The 16,281-nt window shown below is 47.1% G+C and overlaps 1 protein-coding gene across 1 annotated transcript in view; it reads right to left on the minus strand.

Moving 5' to 3' along the window:
• The window catches only part of MEGF6 (multiple EGF like domains 6), a 46,112-nt gene that overhangs the window by 25,387 nt on the left and 4,444 nt on the right, over positions 1-16,281 (minus strand). Inside the window, exons 2-14 of the mRNA XM_087702452.1 lie at positions 14,781-14,903; positions 11,051-11,176; positions 10,155-10,277; positions 8,484-8,606; positions 8,231-8,365; positions 6,826-6,948; positions 6,556-6,678; positions 6,165-6,335; positions 5,057-5,188; positions 4,051-4,179; positions 3,531-3,659; positions 2,324-2,458; positions 672-806 (exon numbers count right to left, since the gene is read on the minus strand). Of these exons, the coding sequence (XP_087558578.1) occupies positions 672-806; positions 2,324-2,458; positions 3,531-3,659; positions 4,051-4,179; positions 5,057-5,188; positions 6,165-6,335; positions 6,556-6,678; positions 6,826-6,948; positions 8,231-8,365; positions 8,484-8,606; positions 10,155-10,277; positions 11,051-11,176; positions 14,781-14,903 (1,707 nt within the window). The remainder of the gene's footprint in view (positions 1-671; positions 807-2,323; positions 2,459-3,530; positions 3,660-4,050; positions 4,180-5,056; positions 5,189-6,164; positions 6,336-6,555; positions 6,679-6,825; positions 6,949-8,230; positions 8,366-8,483; positions 8,607-10,154; positions 10,278-11,050; positions 11,177-14,780; positions 14,904-16,281) is intronic.

The following is a 16,281-nucleotide window of genomic DNA, read 5'->3' on the forward strand; positions in this document are numbered from 1 at the left end:
TGATCTAGGGTCTCCTGCTTGAGAAGGGGATTGGACTAGAAGACCTCCAAGGTCCCCTCCAATTCTATTATTTCTGTATTTGTTTGCATTCGTTCATTCTATCATTCATGCATGCATTCTATCATTCAATCCTTCATTCATTCATTCATTCAATCAATCAATCATTCATGCATTCATTCTATCATTCTATCATTAATTTATTCAATCATTTATGCATTCATTCAATCAATCAATCAATCAATCAATCAAACATTTATGCATTCATTCAATCAACCAATCATTCATTCATTCTATCATTCCTTCACTCATTCATTCTATCATTCCTTCATTCATTCTTTCTATCATTCATTCATTCAATCAATCATTGGTTCATTCATTCTATTATTCTATTATTCAATCATTCATTCATTCTTTCTATCATTCATTCAATCAATCAATCAATCGTTCATTCATTCATTCTGGACTCCTTTCCCGCAATATGGAACCAGAAAGGAACCCCCCCCCCCAACTTTCCATGGATGCTTTCACTCCTGTGCAGAGGGGTGGACTAGATGACCCTTAGGGAGGTTTTCCCATCCTTCTTAGTTACCACAAAGTGTTTAAAGGCAGGATATCTGAATTTGGCTTTTCACTCAGCCTCCTGCGAGTTTCGCACCCCCATCCAGACCTACCTTGTTGGCAATTCTCTCCGTAATAGCCCTGAGGACACTTCGGGAGACACACTCCGCTCACAGGGTCGCAGGCCACGCCAGGGGGACAGCCACACTTGTGCCTGCAGCCTGGCCCGAAATGGCCCGGCTCACACGCTGTGGACCAGAAACTTGCTGTCAATCTCAAGGTTAAGGGAGAGCCACTCGGGAGAACATCTGGCTGGCAAAGGGTCTTTTGTGTGTCCGATTCATGCACCAATGGAAGGGAGGAAAGAGAAAGTAGGAGAGAGGGGGAGGAAAAATGAAAGAGAGGAAGGAAGGAAGGAAGGAAGGAGAGAGGGGGAAGAAAAGTGAAAGGAGGGAACAGAGGGAAAGAGGGAGTAAGGATGGTGAAAGCAGAAAAGAGGATGGGAGGATAAATGAAAGAGAAGGAAGGAAGGAAAAGGAAGGGATGGAAGGAAGAGAAAGGAAGAAAGATGGAAGGAAGGAAGGTGAAAGCAGGAGAGAGGATGGGAGGAAAAATAAAAGAGAAGGAGGGAAAGTAAGGAGGGAGGGAGGAAAGGATGGAAGGAGAGAGAGAAGGGAAGGAGGAAGGATGGAAGAAAAGAAGGAAAAAGCAGGAGAATGGGAGGAAAAATGAAAGAGAAGGAAGGAAGAGAAAGGAAGGAAGAAGGAAGGTGAAAAGAGGAGAGAGGATGGGAGGAAAACAAAGAGAAGGAAGGAAAGGATGGAAGGACAGAAGAAGAGACGGAAGGGAAGGAGGAAGGATGGAAGGAAGGAAGGAAGGAAAAAGCAGGAGAGAGGGAGGAAAAATGAAAGAGAAGGAAGGAAAAGAAAGAGATGGAAGGAAGAGAAAGGAAGAAAGGAAGGCAAAAGCAGGAGAGAGAATGGGAGGAAAAATGAAAGAGAAGGAAGGAAGGAAAAGAAAGGGATGGAAGGAAGAGAAAGGAAGAAGGAAGGAAGGTGAAAGCAGGAGAGAGGATGGGACGAAAACTGAAAGAGAAGGAAGGAAAGAAAAGGAAGAGATGGAAGGAAGAGAAAGGAAGGAAGGAAGAAGGAAGGAAGGAAAAAGCAGGAGAAAGAGGGAGGAAAACTGAAAGAGAAGGAAGGAAAAGAAAGATGGAAGGAAGGAAGAAGGAAATAAGGCAAAAGCAGGAGAGAGAATGGGAGGAAAAATGAAAGAGAATGAAAGAAGGAAGGAAAGAAAAAGGGATGGAAGGAAGAGAAAGGAAGAAGGAAGGAAAGTGAAGGGAGGAGGGAGGATGGGAGGAAAACAAAGAGAAGGAAGGAAAGGACGGAAGAAGAGAGGGAAGGGAAGGAGGAAGAAAGGAAGGAGATGAGACTTGGTCCCAAACATCTGAAGACACCAGGTTCTGCTCTTCGATGTCCAAATATCAGCCCTAAAGGTCTTGGGTTCAAATCTCCCGATACATTTGTCCTATCAGAACAGGGAGAAAAAAACCCCAACAGGCTTCACTGGTTCTCAACCGGGCTGAACTCACACCACAAAAGCAAACCCAGGATAGACAGAACCAAGTTCAGCCCCTTGTGTGAACACAACAACACCCCCCCCCCAATTCTACACCCACCCTGTTCTGATCCAGCTGGGAACCAGTTCAGCCGATCGGTGCCTGCTCACCCATCTTCCCTCCCCCCCAAAAAATCCAACTTACCCGATTGGCACCTTTCCCCTCGATGCCCAGGCTTACAAACACAAGTGCCGTCTCGCTTGTCGCAGTGATGTGTGTTGGTTTGCACGCAACGGCACTCTCCCGAACAGCCGATCCCGTACGCCCACTTCGGGCAAGCTGGAAGGAGGGGAAGGGAAAACAGTCAGCGGGCGTGGGGTCTGTTGTGGCCTATCCAGCAGAGGCATTGGGAGTCAGGATCAGCCTCAAGGCAATCGGAGAGCTACGAGGGGGAAGAGGGAATGGAGCTGGCAGAGAAGGAGGGGGGAAAGCCTGGGCCAACTGTCAGCCCTCAGATGGAGACACTCAACAGCCCCCAGGTCTGGAGGTAGCTGATGAGGAAGAGGAGGAACAGCTGAGTCCAGTGTCTGACGCGTGGATGCTCAGGAGGCAGAGGAGAGGAGAGCAGTGGGCCGGTCCTCGGGACGGAAGAGCCACCGCTGCTAACGAAGGCACCACCCTAGCTCTGGGGATCAAAGGCAGGGGGCGGAGATGAATAGATGTGGCAGAGGAGAGGAGAGCAGTGGAAATCTATGAACTGGTCCTCGGGACGGAAGAGCCATTGCAGCTAGTGAAGCCCCACCCTAGCTCTGGGGATAAAAGGCAAGGGGCGGAGATGAATAGATGTGACAGAGGAGAGGAGAGCAGTGGAAATCTATGGGCCGGTCCTCGGGACAAAAGAGGCACCACTGCTAACGAAGGCCCCATCCTATCTCTGGGGATAAAAGGCAGGGGGCGGAGACGAATAGATGTGACAGAGGAGAGGAGAGCAGTGGAAATCTATGGGCCGGTCCTCGGGACAAAAGAGGCACCACTGCTAACGAAGGCCCCATCCTATCTCTGGGGATAAAAGGCAGGGGGCGGAGACGAATAGATGTGACAGAGGAGAGGAGAGCAATGGAAATCTATGGGCCGGTCCTCAGGACAAAAGAGGCACCACTGCTAACGAAGCCCCCACCCTATCTCTGGGGATCAAAGGCAGGGGGCGGAGACGAATAGATGTGGGAGACAACTATTCATCTCCTGGACAGACAGACTTGTTAGCCTGCGGCGAGAGAGAAACTTTTGGCCGGCGCTCCTAACAAAGGAATCGTCCCTTCAACTTTTGTTGTGTTTTGGGAGATGTGTCAGAACAGGGACTCCGAGGGCCTTTCTATCTGGGGAGAAGCGACAGCCACTGTGGGGCCTTTACCTAGGTGACAGAAACGCCCGTAGCGTCCCGGGTCGCACAGGCAGGTGCCGAAAACCCGGTGGCATCGTCCCCGGTTGGCACAGTGGCATTTTTTCCGGCAGTGTTTCCCGAAAAATCCTCTGGGACAGACTGAAAGAGACAAGGCCGCGAAGGAAGGTGTGAGGAAGGACAGAAGGACAGACGGAAGACACAATTTAATGTCTCCGTCGCGTGTTTTTGAAGGGGGGGGTGGCTCATCCCCAGGGCCCACCGGCTACCCATGGGTCCTGGTTCATTTAAGGACCGTTCCGGGGTTAAGACGGCCCTGAAAAATAAGTGACTTTTACACGTAGGGCCGTTTAATCCCCAGGGAGCATTAAAAATTGGATGCTTGGCAACCGACTCGCATTTATGACGGTTTGAATTTGGGACATTCCCAGGGTTCGTTCAAGATTGAGCGGGGTCAGCAGGTTTTGGAGATGGCTGTGAAAGTGACCCCGAGAACGTCTGGAGGGAGTGGGGAGTGGGCTTGCCATCTTACCATCTTCGCACCGGTCCCCGGCGGCCTCGGGGGGACAGAGGCAGGTCCCCGTCACAGGATGGCAGCTGCCTCCGTTTTGGCAGAGACAGAGCGAGCTGCAGTTCTTCCCAAAATTCCCTTTGGGGCAGGCTGTGAAAGGGAGATTAGTAGTGACTCCCATAATCCCCTGCCACCCCCCCCCCCCGAGAGCCATTCAGTCGGATGGGACTCGCGAGCATCAAGAGACAATGTCAGCTTTTTCATTGGACTATGCAGCCAAAGGATGGACTTCAACTCCCAGAACCCCCCAGCCGGCGTGATATTTGTACTATAATTCCCAGAATTCCCCAGCCCACATGCTCTGTGGACTTCAACTTCCAGAACCCCCCAGCCGGCATGATATTTGTACTATAATTCCCAGAATTCCCCAGCCCACATGCTCTGTGGACTTCAACTCCCAGAATCCCCCAGCCGGCATGATATTTGTACTATAATTCCCAGAATTCCCCAGCCCACATGCTATGTGGACTTCAACTCCCAGAATCCCCCAGCCGGCGTGATATTTGTACTATAATTCCCAGAATTCCCCAGCCCACATGCTCTGTGGACTTCAACTCCCAGAATCCCCCAGCCGGCGTGATATTTGTACTATAATTCCCACAATTCCCCAGACCAGATGCTCTGTGGACTTCAACTCCCAGAATCCCCCAGCCGGCGTGATATTTGTACTATAATTCCCAGAATTCCCCAGCCCACATGCTGTGTGGACTTCAACTCCCAGAATCCCCCAGCCGGTGTGATATTTGTGCTAGAATTCCCAGAATTCCCCAGCCCACATGCTCTGTGGACTTCAACTCCCAGAATCCCCCAGCCGGCGTGATATTTGTACTATAATTCCCAGAATTCCCCAGCCCACATGCTCTGTGGACTTCAACTCCCAGAATCCCCCAGCCGGCTTGTTGCTTTCTCATCTCCGCACTGCTGCTTCCTGTGGCCGGAGATGCAACGGGCTCCCAGCCGGACTCACTTTGGTTGCACAAGACCCCCGTCCAGCCGTCTGGACAGAGGCAGCCGGTCTGGTTCTGGTTGCACCGGCCGCCGTTCTGGCATCCCTCACAGGACAGGCTGCAGTCGGGGCCGAAGGTGGCATTCAGGCAGACTGCGAGGGAGGGAGAGAAAGAGAGAGAAAAAGAAGAACAGGGAACGACACCGGGGCTTTTATAATTCCTAAATGGCAGGAAAAGTGGTTTTCTTTCAAGTAATTTTCTTCTTTCTTTCTTTCTTTCTTTCTTTCTTTCTTTCTTTCTTTCTTTCTTTCTCTCTTTCTTTCTTTCTTTCTTTCCTTCTTCTTTCTTTCTTTCTTTCTTTTTTTTTGCAAGTTTGGGAAACGAGCAAGAGGAGAGCTAAGTCAGGATTGAAGAGATGTTGAGAGGGAAAAGTCACCCCAGAAGCTCAGCTAAAATTCAAAGGTCTGTATTTTTTTTTCTTTTCCTTTGTTTTTCTTTACATCTTTCCGCGCTACTATCTCTATTCTCTCTTCCCCATTTAGCTTATTTTTCCTCTGAGTGTTACTTTATGGCGTTTGTTTGTACGTTTTGTGATATTGAATAAAATTATTCTGAAACGAGGAAAATGGAGAAGGAATATAGGAGGAATATAGGGAGAGGGAAGGAAAGAGAGGGAGGGAGAAAAGAAAGAGAAGGGAGGGAGGGATGGGAGGGAGGCTAGGAAGGAAAGAGGAGGAGAGAGAAGGAAGGAGGGGAAGTTGGAGGGAAGGGGAGGAGGAGAGGGAAGGTAAGAAAGGAGGAAGGAAGAAGGAGAGGATGAGAAGGAAGGAAAGGAAAAGGGAGGGAAGAAGGGAAGAGGAGAAGAGGGGAGGAAGAAAGGAGAGAAGGGAGGAGAAGGAAGGATGAGAAGGAAGGAAAGGAACAGGGATGGAGGGAGGAAGGAAGGAAGGAGGTATGGAGGGAAGGAAAAGGAGGAGAGGGAAGGAAGGAACAATGGGAGAGAAGGAAGGAAGGGCAGGAGGAGGAGAAGAGGGAAGGAAGGAGGGAAGGGAAGAATGGAGAAAGAAAGGAAGTGAGGAGGAGATGTAAGGAAAGAAGGGAGGAAGGAAGGAAGGAATCTTCACATACTGAACTTCTCCACGACAGTGTGCTCTCCTCTGGCCTCGGCTCCTTCCCCCTCTTCATCCTCGTAGTCTTCTTCCAAAAACGGGGTCAGCCCATCGTGGAAAAGAGCCACGTGGGGGAGCGGACGCATCACGGGCCGTCGTCCATCCACGGCCTCCGTGGGCTCCTCGAGGTCTATGGCGAGAGAGCGCAAACACCTCCAAGCGATTGTCCCATAAAAAAGGTGGGAACAGAGAGGACTAGAAACATGCGCAGAGCGAAAGACACAAAACCCAGCCTGAAGCGGCCCCTTAAAAACAATCCCTTCGGTTACCCTCTGAATATGAGATTTTCACATCCCCACCCAAACTCGCGAACCCCCGGTTGCCCCTGCTGCGTGGAAATCCTCACTTACCCAGGCAGCTTCTGCGATCCTCGCCTAATTTGAACCCAATCCGGCAGCTGCAGAGAAAGGAGCCGACCAGATTCCGACACAAATGTTCACAGCCCCCGTTATTCGCCGAACACTCGTCCACATCTGGGGGGGGGGAAATAAACCAAAAGAGGGGAGGGGGGGAAAGATCCAAAGAAAAGAAGGACTTTCGGATGAGATACGGGCTGGTTCCCGCGCGGGAAAAAGGGGGTCAGACTAGAGGACCTCTGAGATTCTGCAACTCAAACCTACCATCGCAACCGCAACCCGTGGGGTTGAGCAGGTAGCCGGCGTAACAAACACACTCGTAACCCCCGGGGTAGTTGTAACACCCTTGCTGACAGCAGTGAGAACCGGCATTGCATTCGTCGGTATCTGAAACGAGAGAAACTGTCCAGTTGTGTTTGCCTGGTGCCCACAAGCGCTTCACAAAAGCCACGTTGTGTTTTCCACCCCTGAGTTTTTATAATTTTTGGAATATATTTTCATTATTTTTACGTTTAAAACAATGCCGTAGCGCGAAGTGGCCATACATTCACATTACATACGGCTAGTCTCAACCATTAACAATTAGCCTACTTAATACATTGTCTATCCTTCTGTCCAATCATAATATTATATACAGTTTATTCCAGCCTTCTCCCCTTGCCTTATACCAATCATAAAATCTGTTCCAGACTTCCAAATATTCCGATTCCCCTTTATTTTTAAGTTCAAGAGTGATCCCATCTGCTTCCTCAGATTATATCTAGCTCCGATGGCGTATTTTCTTTTTTCCAATATTCTGCATAAGTTATGAGCACCGTAGTTAGTACATGTATAATTAGATAAAGTTCATCTTTCTTAAACCCCTCCGGTATTACGCCTAGGAGAAAAATTTCCGGTTGAAACAAGATTTGGTCTCCCACACATTTGTTCCAACCACGATTGAATCGTTTTCCAATATCGTTTGGCGTCATTGCACATCCAACGCATATGATAAAAAGCACCTGGTGTTTATATTTTTTACACTTCCAACAATTTGGGACCAGATTTTTAAACCTTTTGGAGAGCCGTGCTGGAGGGAGATGCCATCTGTAGAACGTCTTATAAAGATTTTCTTTATATGCCATAGCCATTGTTAGTGTCCGATTAAGTATCCAAAGTTTTTCCCACTTAGCCAATTCCACATTATAACCGAAATTTTTCACCCAGGTGACCATAGTTTCTTTGAGATGTTCCTCCTCAAGCTTATACTAGCAATAGCAGTTAGACTTATATACCGCTTCCTAGGGCTTTCAGCCCTCTCTAAGCGGTTTACAGAGTCAGCATTATTGCCCCCAACAACAATCCGGGTCCTCATTTCACCCACCTTGGAAGGATGGAAGGCTGAGTCAACCCTGAGCCGGTGAGATTTGAACCGCCGAACTGCAGAACTGCAGTCAGCTGAAGTAGCCTGCAGTGCTGCATTTAACCACTGCGCCACCTCGGCTCTATACTCCCAACAAAAATCTATGCAGCCCTTTGATCAGCCTGTTTTCTGTCTGTATCAAAAGTTTTATCTAATGTTGTGTAACCTTTGGGAATCCACCCCTGGGTTTTTATTTTGAGTTTCACTTTCGTTTTGGTGGGGTTTTTTTGGCTTTTCTCTCTCTCAAACTACTGAGTAAGAGTTCACCGATGCAAGTCTTTTGATCTTCATCCAAGCTGTATCCAAAATTGCAACTGCAGACGGGGCCGCTGCTGGTGTGGTGGCACAAGTGGGAGCATCCCCCGTTGGTTTCGCAGCTGTTGACAATTTCCATCTCCACCCCTGGAAAGGCAGAGAAGAGGGTGGGAAAGGACTCCAACAATTCGCCTGTCAATCCCTCCCGTCCGAACCCCCGTCCGGATTCAGCCAAATTCCTCCGCCAACCTTTCCGGAAACTCACGGTAACACTGCTTGCCCTCTGCCCCGAGTTCGTAGCCAAGGTTGCACAAGCATTGATAGGAGCCCGGAGTGTTCAGACATTGATGGGCACACAAGGCCAGGCCCGTCACACATTCGTCTACATCTGGGTTAAAGGGAGGAGCATGAGAAAATTATTTATGGTTTGAGGGTGCTTGCCTTCCTTCCTTCCTTCCTTCTTTCCTTCCTTCCTTCCTTCACCTTTTCCTCCTTTCTTCCTTCTCCTTCCCTCCCTTCCTTACTGAGGAATATTTCTATTGAAATATTAGATATAGTTTAGATACATGATAGATAGATAGATAGATAGATAGATAGATAGATAGATAGATGGATGGATGGATGGATGGATGGATGGATGGATGGATGGATGGACGGACAGAGATATAGATAGATATACAGAGATGAGAGATAGATGGTGATAGATAGAGAGAGAGAGACAGAGAGACAAAGAGAGAGAAAGACAGAGACAGAGAGAGAGAACAGAGATGAGAGAGAGATGGTGATAGATAGATAGATAGATAGATAGATAGATAGATAGATAGATAGATAGATGATAGATAGATAGATAGATAGATAGATAGATAGATAGATAGATAGATAGATAGATAGATAGATAGACAGACAGACAGACAGACAGACAGACAGACAAAGAGAGAGACAGAGATGAGAGAGAGATGGTGATAGAGAGAGAGAGAGAGATGGTGATAGAGAGAGAGAGATGTTGATACAGAGAGAGAGACAGAGACAGAGAGACAGAGACAGAGAGAGAGAGATGGAGAAACAGAGATGAGAGAGAGATTGTGATAGAGAGAGATATTGTGATAAATATAGATGATAGATAGATAGATAGATAGATAGATAGATAGATAGATAGATAGATAGATAGATAGATAGACAGACAGACAGACAGACAGACAGACAGACAGACAGACAGACAGACAGATACAGAGAGCCACAGAGAGACAGATGAGAGAGAGATGGTGAGAGAGAGACAGACAGAGACAGAGATGAGAGAAGGGATGAGAGAGAGATGGTAATAGATAGAGACAGAGAGAGAGATACAGAGATGAGAGAGATGGTGATAGAGAGACAGAGAGACAGAGACAGAGATGAGAGAGATGGTGATAGATAGATAGAGACAGACAGAAAGACAGATACAGAAATGAGAGAGATGGTGATAGAGAGAGAGAGAGAGACAGACAGACAGACAGACAGATACAGAGATGAGAGAGAAAGACAGAGGAGAGAGTGATGGTAGGTAGGTAGGTAGGTAGGTAGGTAGGTAGGTAGGTAGGTAGGTAGGTAGGTAGATAGATAGATAGATAGATAGATAGATAGATAGATAGATAGATAGATAGATAGATAGATAGATAGATAGATAGATAGATAGAGATATAAATATATAGTTATATTTCTGTACAATATAATGTACATATAATTCTTATATACACCTATATATTTAAATACGTATATAAGAAAATATTATATTTTGCAGCAGTATCGTAATCAAGGAATGAAAGGGAAACAGTCCTTAAGTGCCAGCCATCACCCATCATTTAACAATCCATAACGGTGATTCGGGTGGGCTCACAGAGTGGCGCCAGGGGTGAAGACGTGCGCCAGGGGTGAAGCGTGAAACGTGGCACTTCCTTACCTTGGCAGGTTTTACGATCCGGCGCCAGTCGGTAGCCCGGGTGGCATTCGCAACGCGCCAGCCCGTTGTGGTTGTGGCATTTGTGCATGCAGGCTCCGTTGTGGGTCGCGCATGGATTCTTCACTGGGAGGCAGGGGAAATTAGCCATTAGCTGCAATACTTGGATTTAACCCTGGTTTAGCTCTAACCGAGGGTTCCCTCCCTGAGTGCGCCCTGCCCTGCCACGCCCCTCCCAGTTAAACAAGCCAGGTTTGGTGGCTTAACAGGCAGGAGCCAGACCCGAAGCAGAATCCCTAAGTGTGCTAAACCATGGTTTGTTTATTGCAAACCATTCGACTCAACTGCACTGTCCGATTTTGCAATCTTCTTTTCTCCATCCTCTTGCACATTTGGGACGATTTGCAACCCTTTTGTAGAACTGGGTGTGCATACCTCTCTGCGTGTTTGTGTGTAGCGGTTTGGGTGCGTTTGTGTAGCTTCCCTCACAACGAACTCGGAGGAGAGAAAAGTGCGGTGCCAAGGAATGCATTCCTTGCAACAAAAGGGAGCCCGTGTTTAATTTTACACATTGCGTTTGCAGTGGAAAAAGGAAGAGAAACATGTCATTAAAAAAAATACTAGACTGTGCAGAGATCTTAGCAAAACGACACCAAGAACGAGCGAGAAGGGAGCACCAGCTCGTTCGCTTTAAATATTTGCCTTCATCATTCTAGTCCTCAATGCACTGCAGTGATTTAGTCTCGGTCTATCCGGCAGAGGTGGAACGACTATAAATCTAAAAAGAATGAGGGCTTTGCAAAACCAAGCAGCTGTGTAACATTGACCCGTATATTGTTTTATTATTATTAGGTTTTGGGGGGGCTTCCCAGAGTTTTTCAGGGGGGCGGGAGACTCACCCACGCAGTGCTTGCCATCCTCTTTCAGCTGGTAATTCGGCCGGCATTGGCATCGGTGGTGGGAGAAGGTCAGCTGCACACAATCGTGTTCGCAGCCTCCGTTGTTGATGGCACAGGGGTTGCCAGCTAGAGAGAGGGAGTTTTTAAAAAAGGGTTAGCCAGGTAGGAGTCCAACTGGTGCAGCCACAACTGCTCCCGACAAGCCAGGCGGGAGTTCAACAGGTGGATCCATGCCTAAGAAGCAGAGGCTTCTCTTTGCCCTCGATGGGAGATGAGAGCAATGAAACGCATTTCTTTAAATCCACGTCACAAAGAAGCCAACCTTTTCCTTGCTAAGACAATTTCAACTGTAGAAAAATGGTCTTCCATTGTCCATCGCAGGGTTTTTCATTAATGGGGGGGGGGGACTTCAACTCCCAGAATCCCCCAGCCAACCCAAAGTTAGCCAGGAATTCTGGGAGTTGGTCCACCTACCTTAAAGTTTTCTTCCTTCCTCTTCCCTTCCCCCTTTCCTTTTCTTCCTTCCTTCCATCCATCCTTCCTTCCTTCCTTCCAGCTTTATTATTCTGCAAGGACGGTTCCAACTCTTTTATTCTGTATTTCCTTCCTTCCTTCCTTCCTTCTTTCCTTCCTTCCTTCCTTCCTTCCTTCCTTCCTTCCTTCCTTCCTTCCTTCCTTCCTTCCTTCCTTCCTTCCAGATTTATTATTCTGCAAGGACCGTTCTAACTCTTTTATTCTGTATTTCCTTCCTTCCTTCCTTCCCTCCTTCCTTCCAGCTCAGTTATTCTCTGACACTTCCAACTCTTTTATTCCATATTTCCTTTTTCTTCCTTCCTTCCTTCCCTTCCCTTTATCCTTTTCTCCCTTCCTCCCTTTTTCTTCCTTCCTTCCCTTTTTCCTTTTCTCCCTTCCTCCCGTCCATCCTTCCTTCCTTCCAGCTTTATTATTCTGCAAGGACCCTTCCAACTCTTTTTATTCTGTATTTCCTTCCTTCCCTTCTTCCTTTTCTCCCTTCCTTCCTTTTTCTTCCTTCCCTCCCTCCCTCCTTCTCTCTCTTTCTTTTCTTTTTCTTTCTTTAATTCCTTTCTTTCTTTCATTTTCTTTCATTTATTTTCTTCTTTCATTTTCTTTCTTTGTTTCTTTCATTCTCTTTTTTTCATTTTCTTTTGTTTATAAATTTTCTTCTTTCTTTCTTTCATTTTATTTTCTTTCTTTTTCTTCTTCCTTCCTTCCTTCCTTTCTTTCTTTCTTTCTTTCTTCTTTCCTTCCTTTCTTTTTCTTTCCTCAGATGTGGCCAAAAGCCAGATTTGAGCCATGCGTAATAGAAGCATTTGTAGCCCAAATTTTTTCCGCTCCCCTCTTCTGAGCCACAACCACAGCCATTTTCACACAACCCTCCCCTTGTGTGTTTGCATGTCAGAGGTTTCTAAAATCCTTGTCGTGACAGGCAAAAAATCTGCTAAACTCCCAGCGAAGAATGAACATTAAAACAGAACTGCTCCACTCACTCTAAACCGCAGAATAAAATGAAAAAGAATTCAACGCACGCTAGCAAAACTCCCCTTTGCTTTTGTTCTCCTGCAAAAATGCCACTTCTGTGAGTAGAAAAACTCAAATTTTACACGTGGTACAAATCCATGTATTAAATTGCAGCTAGGAAAGGTTTTGCGTTTTTTTTCTGAACTGAATTCCAATATGGGATTTGTTTTTAAAGATAACTCGATATATTTGAAAACACGGAAGCGTTTCCACAACTGGATTAGCCGTTCGGGCCCGAAATGGGGAGAAAAAAAGAGATTTTACATCAATAAAAATCAGGCGGGCATCGAAGAAATTAAAAACAATCGAAGTTGTCATCCGTGGCTGTGCAAATATTCGGTGTTTTTCCATCTTAGGCTCATTTTGTCTCCTGAAATTCTGCAGCTTTCCCAGTGGATAATTTCTCTACATCCCCCCACCGTGAAAAAGATGCTCACCCCATCTGAACCTCAATGTTTTTTTTCCCCCAAACTGTGTCGGCCAAAATGTATGCATTTCGTTTGCGTTGACCACGACACTAAGGAAATTCCAACCTGGGACACATAATGAGGACCAGAAGTTTTGGCTTGGCAAGAGATTTTAAAAAAAGGGGGAAAAAAACCAGACAGACGGAGAATGGAAGCTGAAGAGGGTGAGGGAGGGCAGAAAAATCAGGACCGACACACACCGCTTGGCACCCGGAAAGGCGATGGTGAAAAGGGGGACCCCCCCCCCAAAAAAAACCGCAGGAAAAGGAGACGCAAAGTTTCCACTCTTGAATTGAGGTTGGAAAACGGCGAGTTGTTTTTTTTTTAAGATTCCGCCTTGCTGATCAACCTTGAATATCTTGATTTGTGACTGTAGGTTTTTAGCCAAAATTCAGGCCAAGGAAGGCAAAAAATATCACATCCGTTCAGATTTCTTCCTTCGGTAAAAGGTGTTATTGGGTTAGGAGCCAGGAGAGGGAATTTTTCTCCTCCTCTCTGCCACAAAAACTTTCCTTTCCTTTCTATCTTTTCCTTTTGTCCTTCCTTCCATTCTTTCCTCCCTCGTTCCCTTTTCTCCCTTTCTTCCCTCCCTCTGTCCCTCCCTCCCTTCCTCTTTCCCTCTTTTTCCTTTCCTCCTCCATGCTTCCCTCCTTCCTCTCTTCTTTCCTTTTCTCTTTCCTCCATTTATACCTCCCCTTTTCTCTCTTCTCTCCTTCCTCCATTCTTCCCTCCTTCCTTTTCTCTATTTCCTCCATTTATACCTCACCCTCCCCTTTTCTCTCCTTCCTTCCTCCATTCTTCCCACCTTCCTCTCCTTTCCTTTTCTCTCTTTCTTCCATTTATACCTCCCCCCACCTTTTTTCTCTCCTCTCCTTCCTTCTTCCATTCTTCCCTCCTTCCTCTCTTCTTTCCTTTTCTCTCTTTCCTCCATTTATACCTCCTCCCTCCCCTTTTCTCTCCTCTCCTTCCTTACTTCATTCTTCCCTCCTTCCTCTCTTCTTTCCTTTTCTCTTCCCTCCATCTATCCCTCCCCCTCCCTTTTCCTCTTCTCTCCTTCCTTCCTTCCCCCAATCTTCCCTCCTTCCTTTCTTCTTTCCTTTTCTCTCTTTCCTCCATCTATCCCCCCTCTCTTTTTCTCTCTTCTCTCCTTCATTCTTCTCTTCTTCTCCCCCTTTTTTTCCTCCTTCTATACCTCCCCCCTCCCTTTTTCTCTTCTCTCCTTCCTTCCTCCCTCCTTTCTTTTTTCCTTCTCTCTCTCTCTCTCTCTCTCTCTTTCTTTCTCTTTCTTTCTTTCTTTCTTTCTCAATACCCCCCCACCCTCCGTTCTTCGCTTAGCAGGCTTCAGCGAAGCTGACTGGGAACAAAAATGGACACCCCCCCTCTCCCACGTTTCCAGAGAAAGTGTAGTTTTTAAAAATGCTTTAAAAGTTTAAAAAAAAACTTCCAAAGCTCAGCTGTGCAATGTGCAATTGCCAAAACGGGTTTTTTTTAAACTTTTTTTTAGTATTTTCTGCTACAGGTTTGGGTGAATTGGCCCGAACTGGTAGCATTTCACCCCTGCTACCCATCCCTTCTAACCATGCGTTCGAGTTCTCCCATGCCGTACTCAGAAAGAAGAGATTCCATAGACAAAGGAGCACCCAGGAGGCCTTAACAAGAGAGGGTCTCCCTCCCTCCGTGGGATTTTCCCATCGTGCCTTGCAGAAGATGACCCAGAGACTCACGGAGACACGTCCTGCCGTCCGCGTGGAGACGAAATCTTGGCTGGCACTCGCAGTGATAGCTCCCCGGGGTGTTGACACATCTGTGCTGGCAGCCCCCGTTGTGAGTTTGGCACTCGTCAACCTCTGGAAAGGAAACAAGATGGAAGCGGGACAAAAACTCTGCTCGGCAGCCACGCCGGCCAACTCCCCACTCCGCAGAGGATTGTCTCCGGTGTCAAACGCCAAGATCCCTTCCAGCTCTATTCTGATGGATGGATTGAAATGGCCTAGAAGTCTCCTGCTTGAGCAGGGGGTTGGACTAGAAGACCTCCAAGGTCCCTTCCAGCCCTATTCAGATTGATTGATTGATTGATTGAAGAGGTCTAGGGTCTCCTGCTTGAGCAGGGGGCTGGACTAGAAGACCTCCAAGGTCCCTTCCAGCTCTATTCTGATTGATTGATTGAAATGGCCTAGAAGTCTCCTGCTTGAGCAGGGGGTTGGACTAGAAGACCTCCAAGGTCCCTTCCAGCTCTATTCTGATTAATTGATTGAAATGGCCTAGAAGTCTCCTGCTTGAGCAGGGGGTTGGACTAGAAGACCTCCAAGGTCCCTTCCAGCTCTATTCTGATTGATTGATTGAAATGGTCCAGGGTCTCCTGCTTGAGCAGGGGGTTGGACTAGAAGACCTCCAAGGTCCCTTCCAGCTCTATTCTGATTGATTGATTGATTGATTGATTGAAATATCCTAGGGTTTCCTGCTTGAGCAGGGAGCTGGACTAGAAGACCTCCAAGGTCCCTTCCAGCCCTATTCTGATTGATTGATTGATTGAAGAGGTCTAGGGTCTCCTGCTTGAGCAGGGGGTTGGACTAGAAGACCTCCAAGGTCCCTTCCAGCTCTATTCTGATTCATTGATTGATTGATTGATTGATTGATTGATTGAAATATCCTAGGGTTTCCTGCTTGAGCAGGGGGCTGGACTAGAAGACCTCCAAGGTCCCTTCCAGCTCTATTCTGATTGATTGATTGAAATGGTCTGGGGTTTCCTGCTTGAGCAGGGGGCTGGACTAGAAGACCTCCAAGGTCCCTTTCAGCTCCAGATTGATTGATTGATTGAAATGACATAGAGGTCTCCTGCTTGAGCAGGGGGCTGGACTAGAAGACTTCCAAGGTCTCTTCCAGCTCTATTCTGATTGATTGATTGATTGAAATGGCCTAGAGGTCTCCTGCTTGAGCAGGGGGCTGGACTAGAAGACCTCCAAAGTCCCTTCCACACCTCTGGCCAAATGGACATTGCCCTTGGATTCAGAGCCGGTGGGTATGGTTAGGAGGGGGCACGCTTTTTCAGCCATCCTTATGTTCATTTCGTGGTAATTTGCAGATCTATTCTGATTGATATATTCCCTCGTTTGGAGAATAAAAAATGCTACCAGATTCTTGACTTTTTTTGCTACTGCTACGGAATCTCGCCACCGATAATGTCCATCCAGAATCTAGGAACACAGCCAGTTTCAAGCATGAGGA

This window comes from Thamnophis sirtalis, unplaced genomic scaffold (genome assembly GCF_051295495.1).
Source record: "Thamnophis sirtalis isolate CommonGarterSnake01/CBP01778 unplaced genomic scaffold, rThaSir2_p1.2 scaffold_15, whole genome shotgun sequence".
Classification (NCBI taxonomy): Eukaryota; Metazoa; Chordata; class Lepidosauria; order Squamata; family Natricidae; genus Thamnophis; species Thamnophis sirtalis.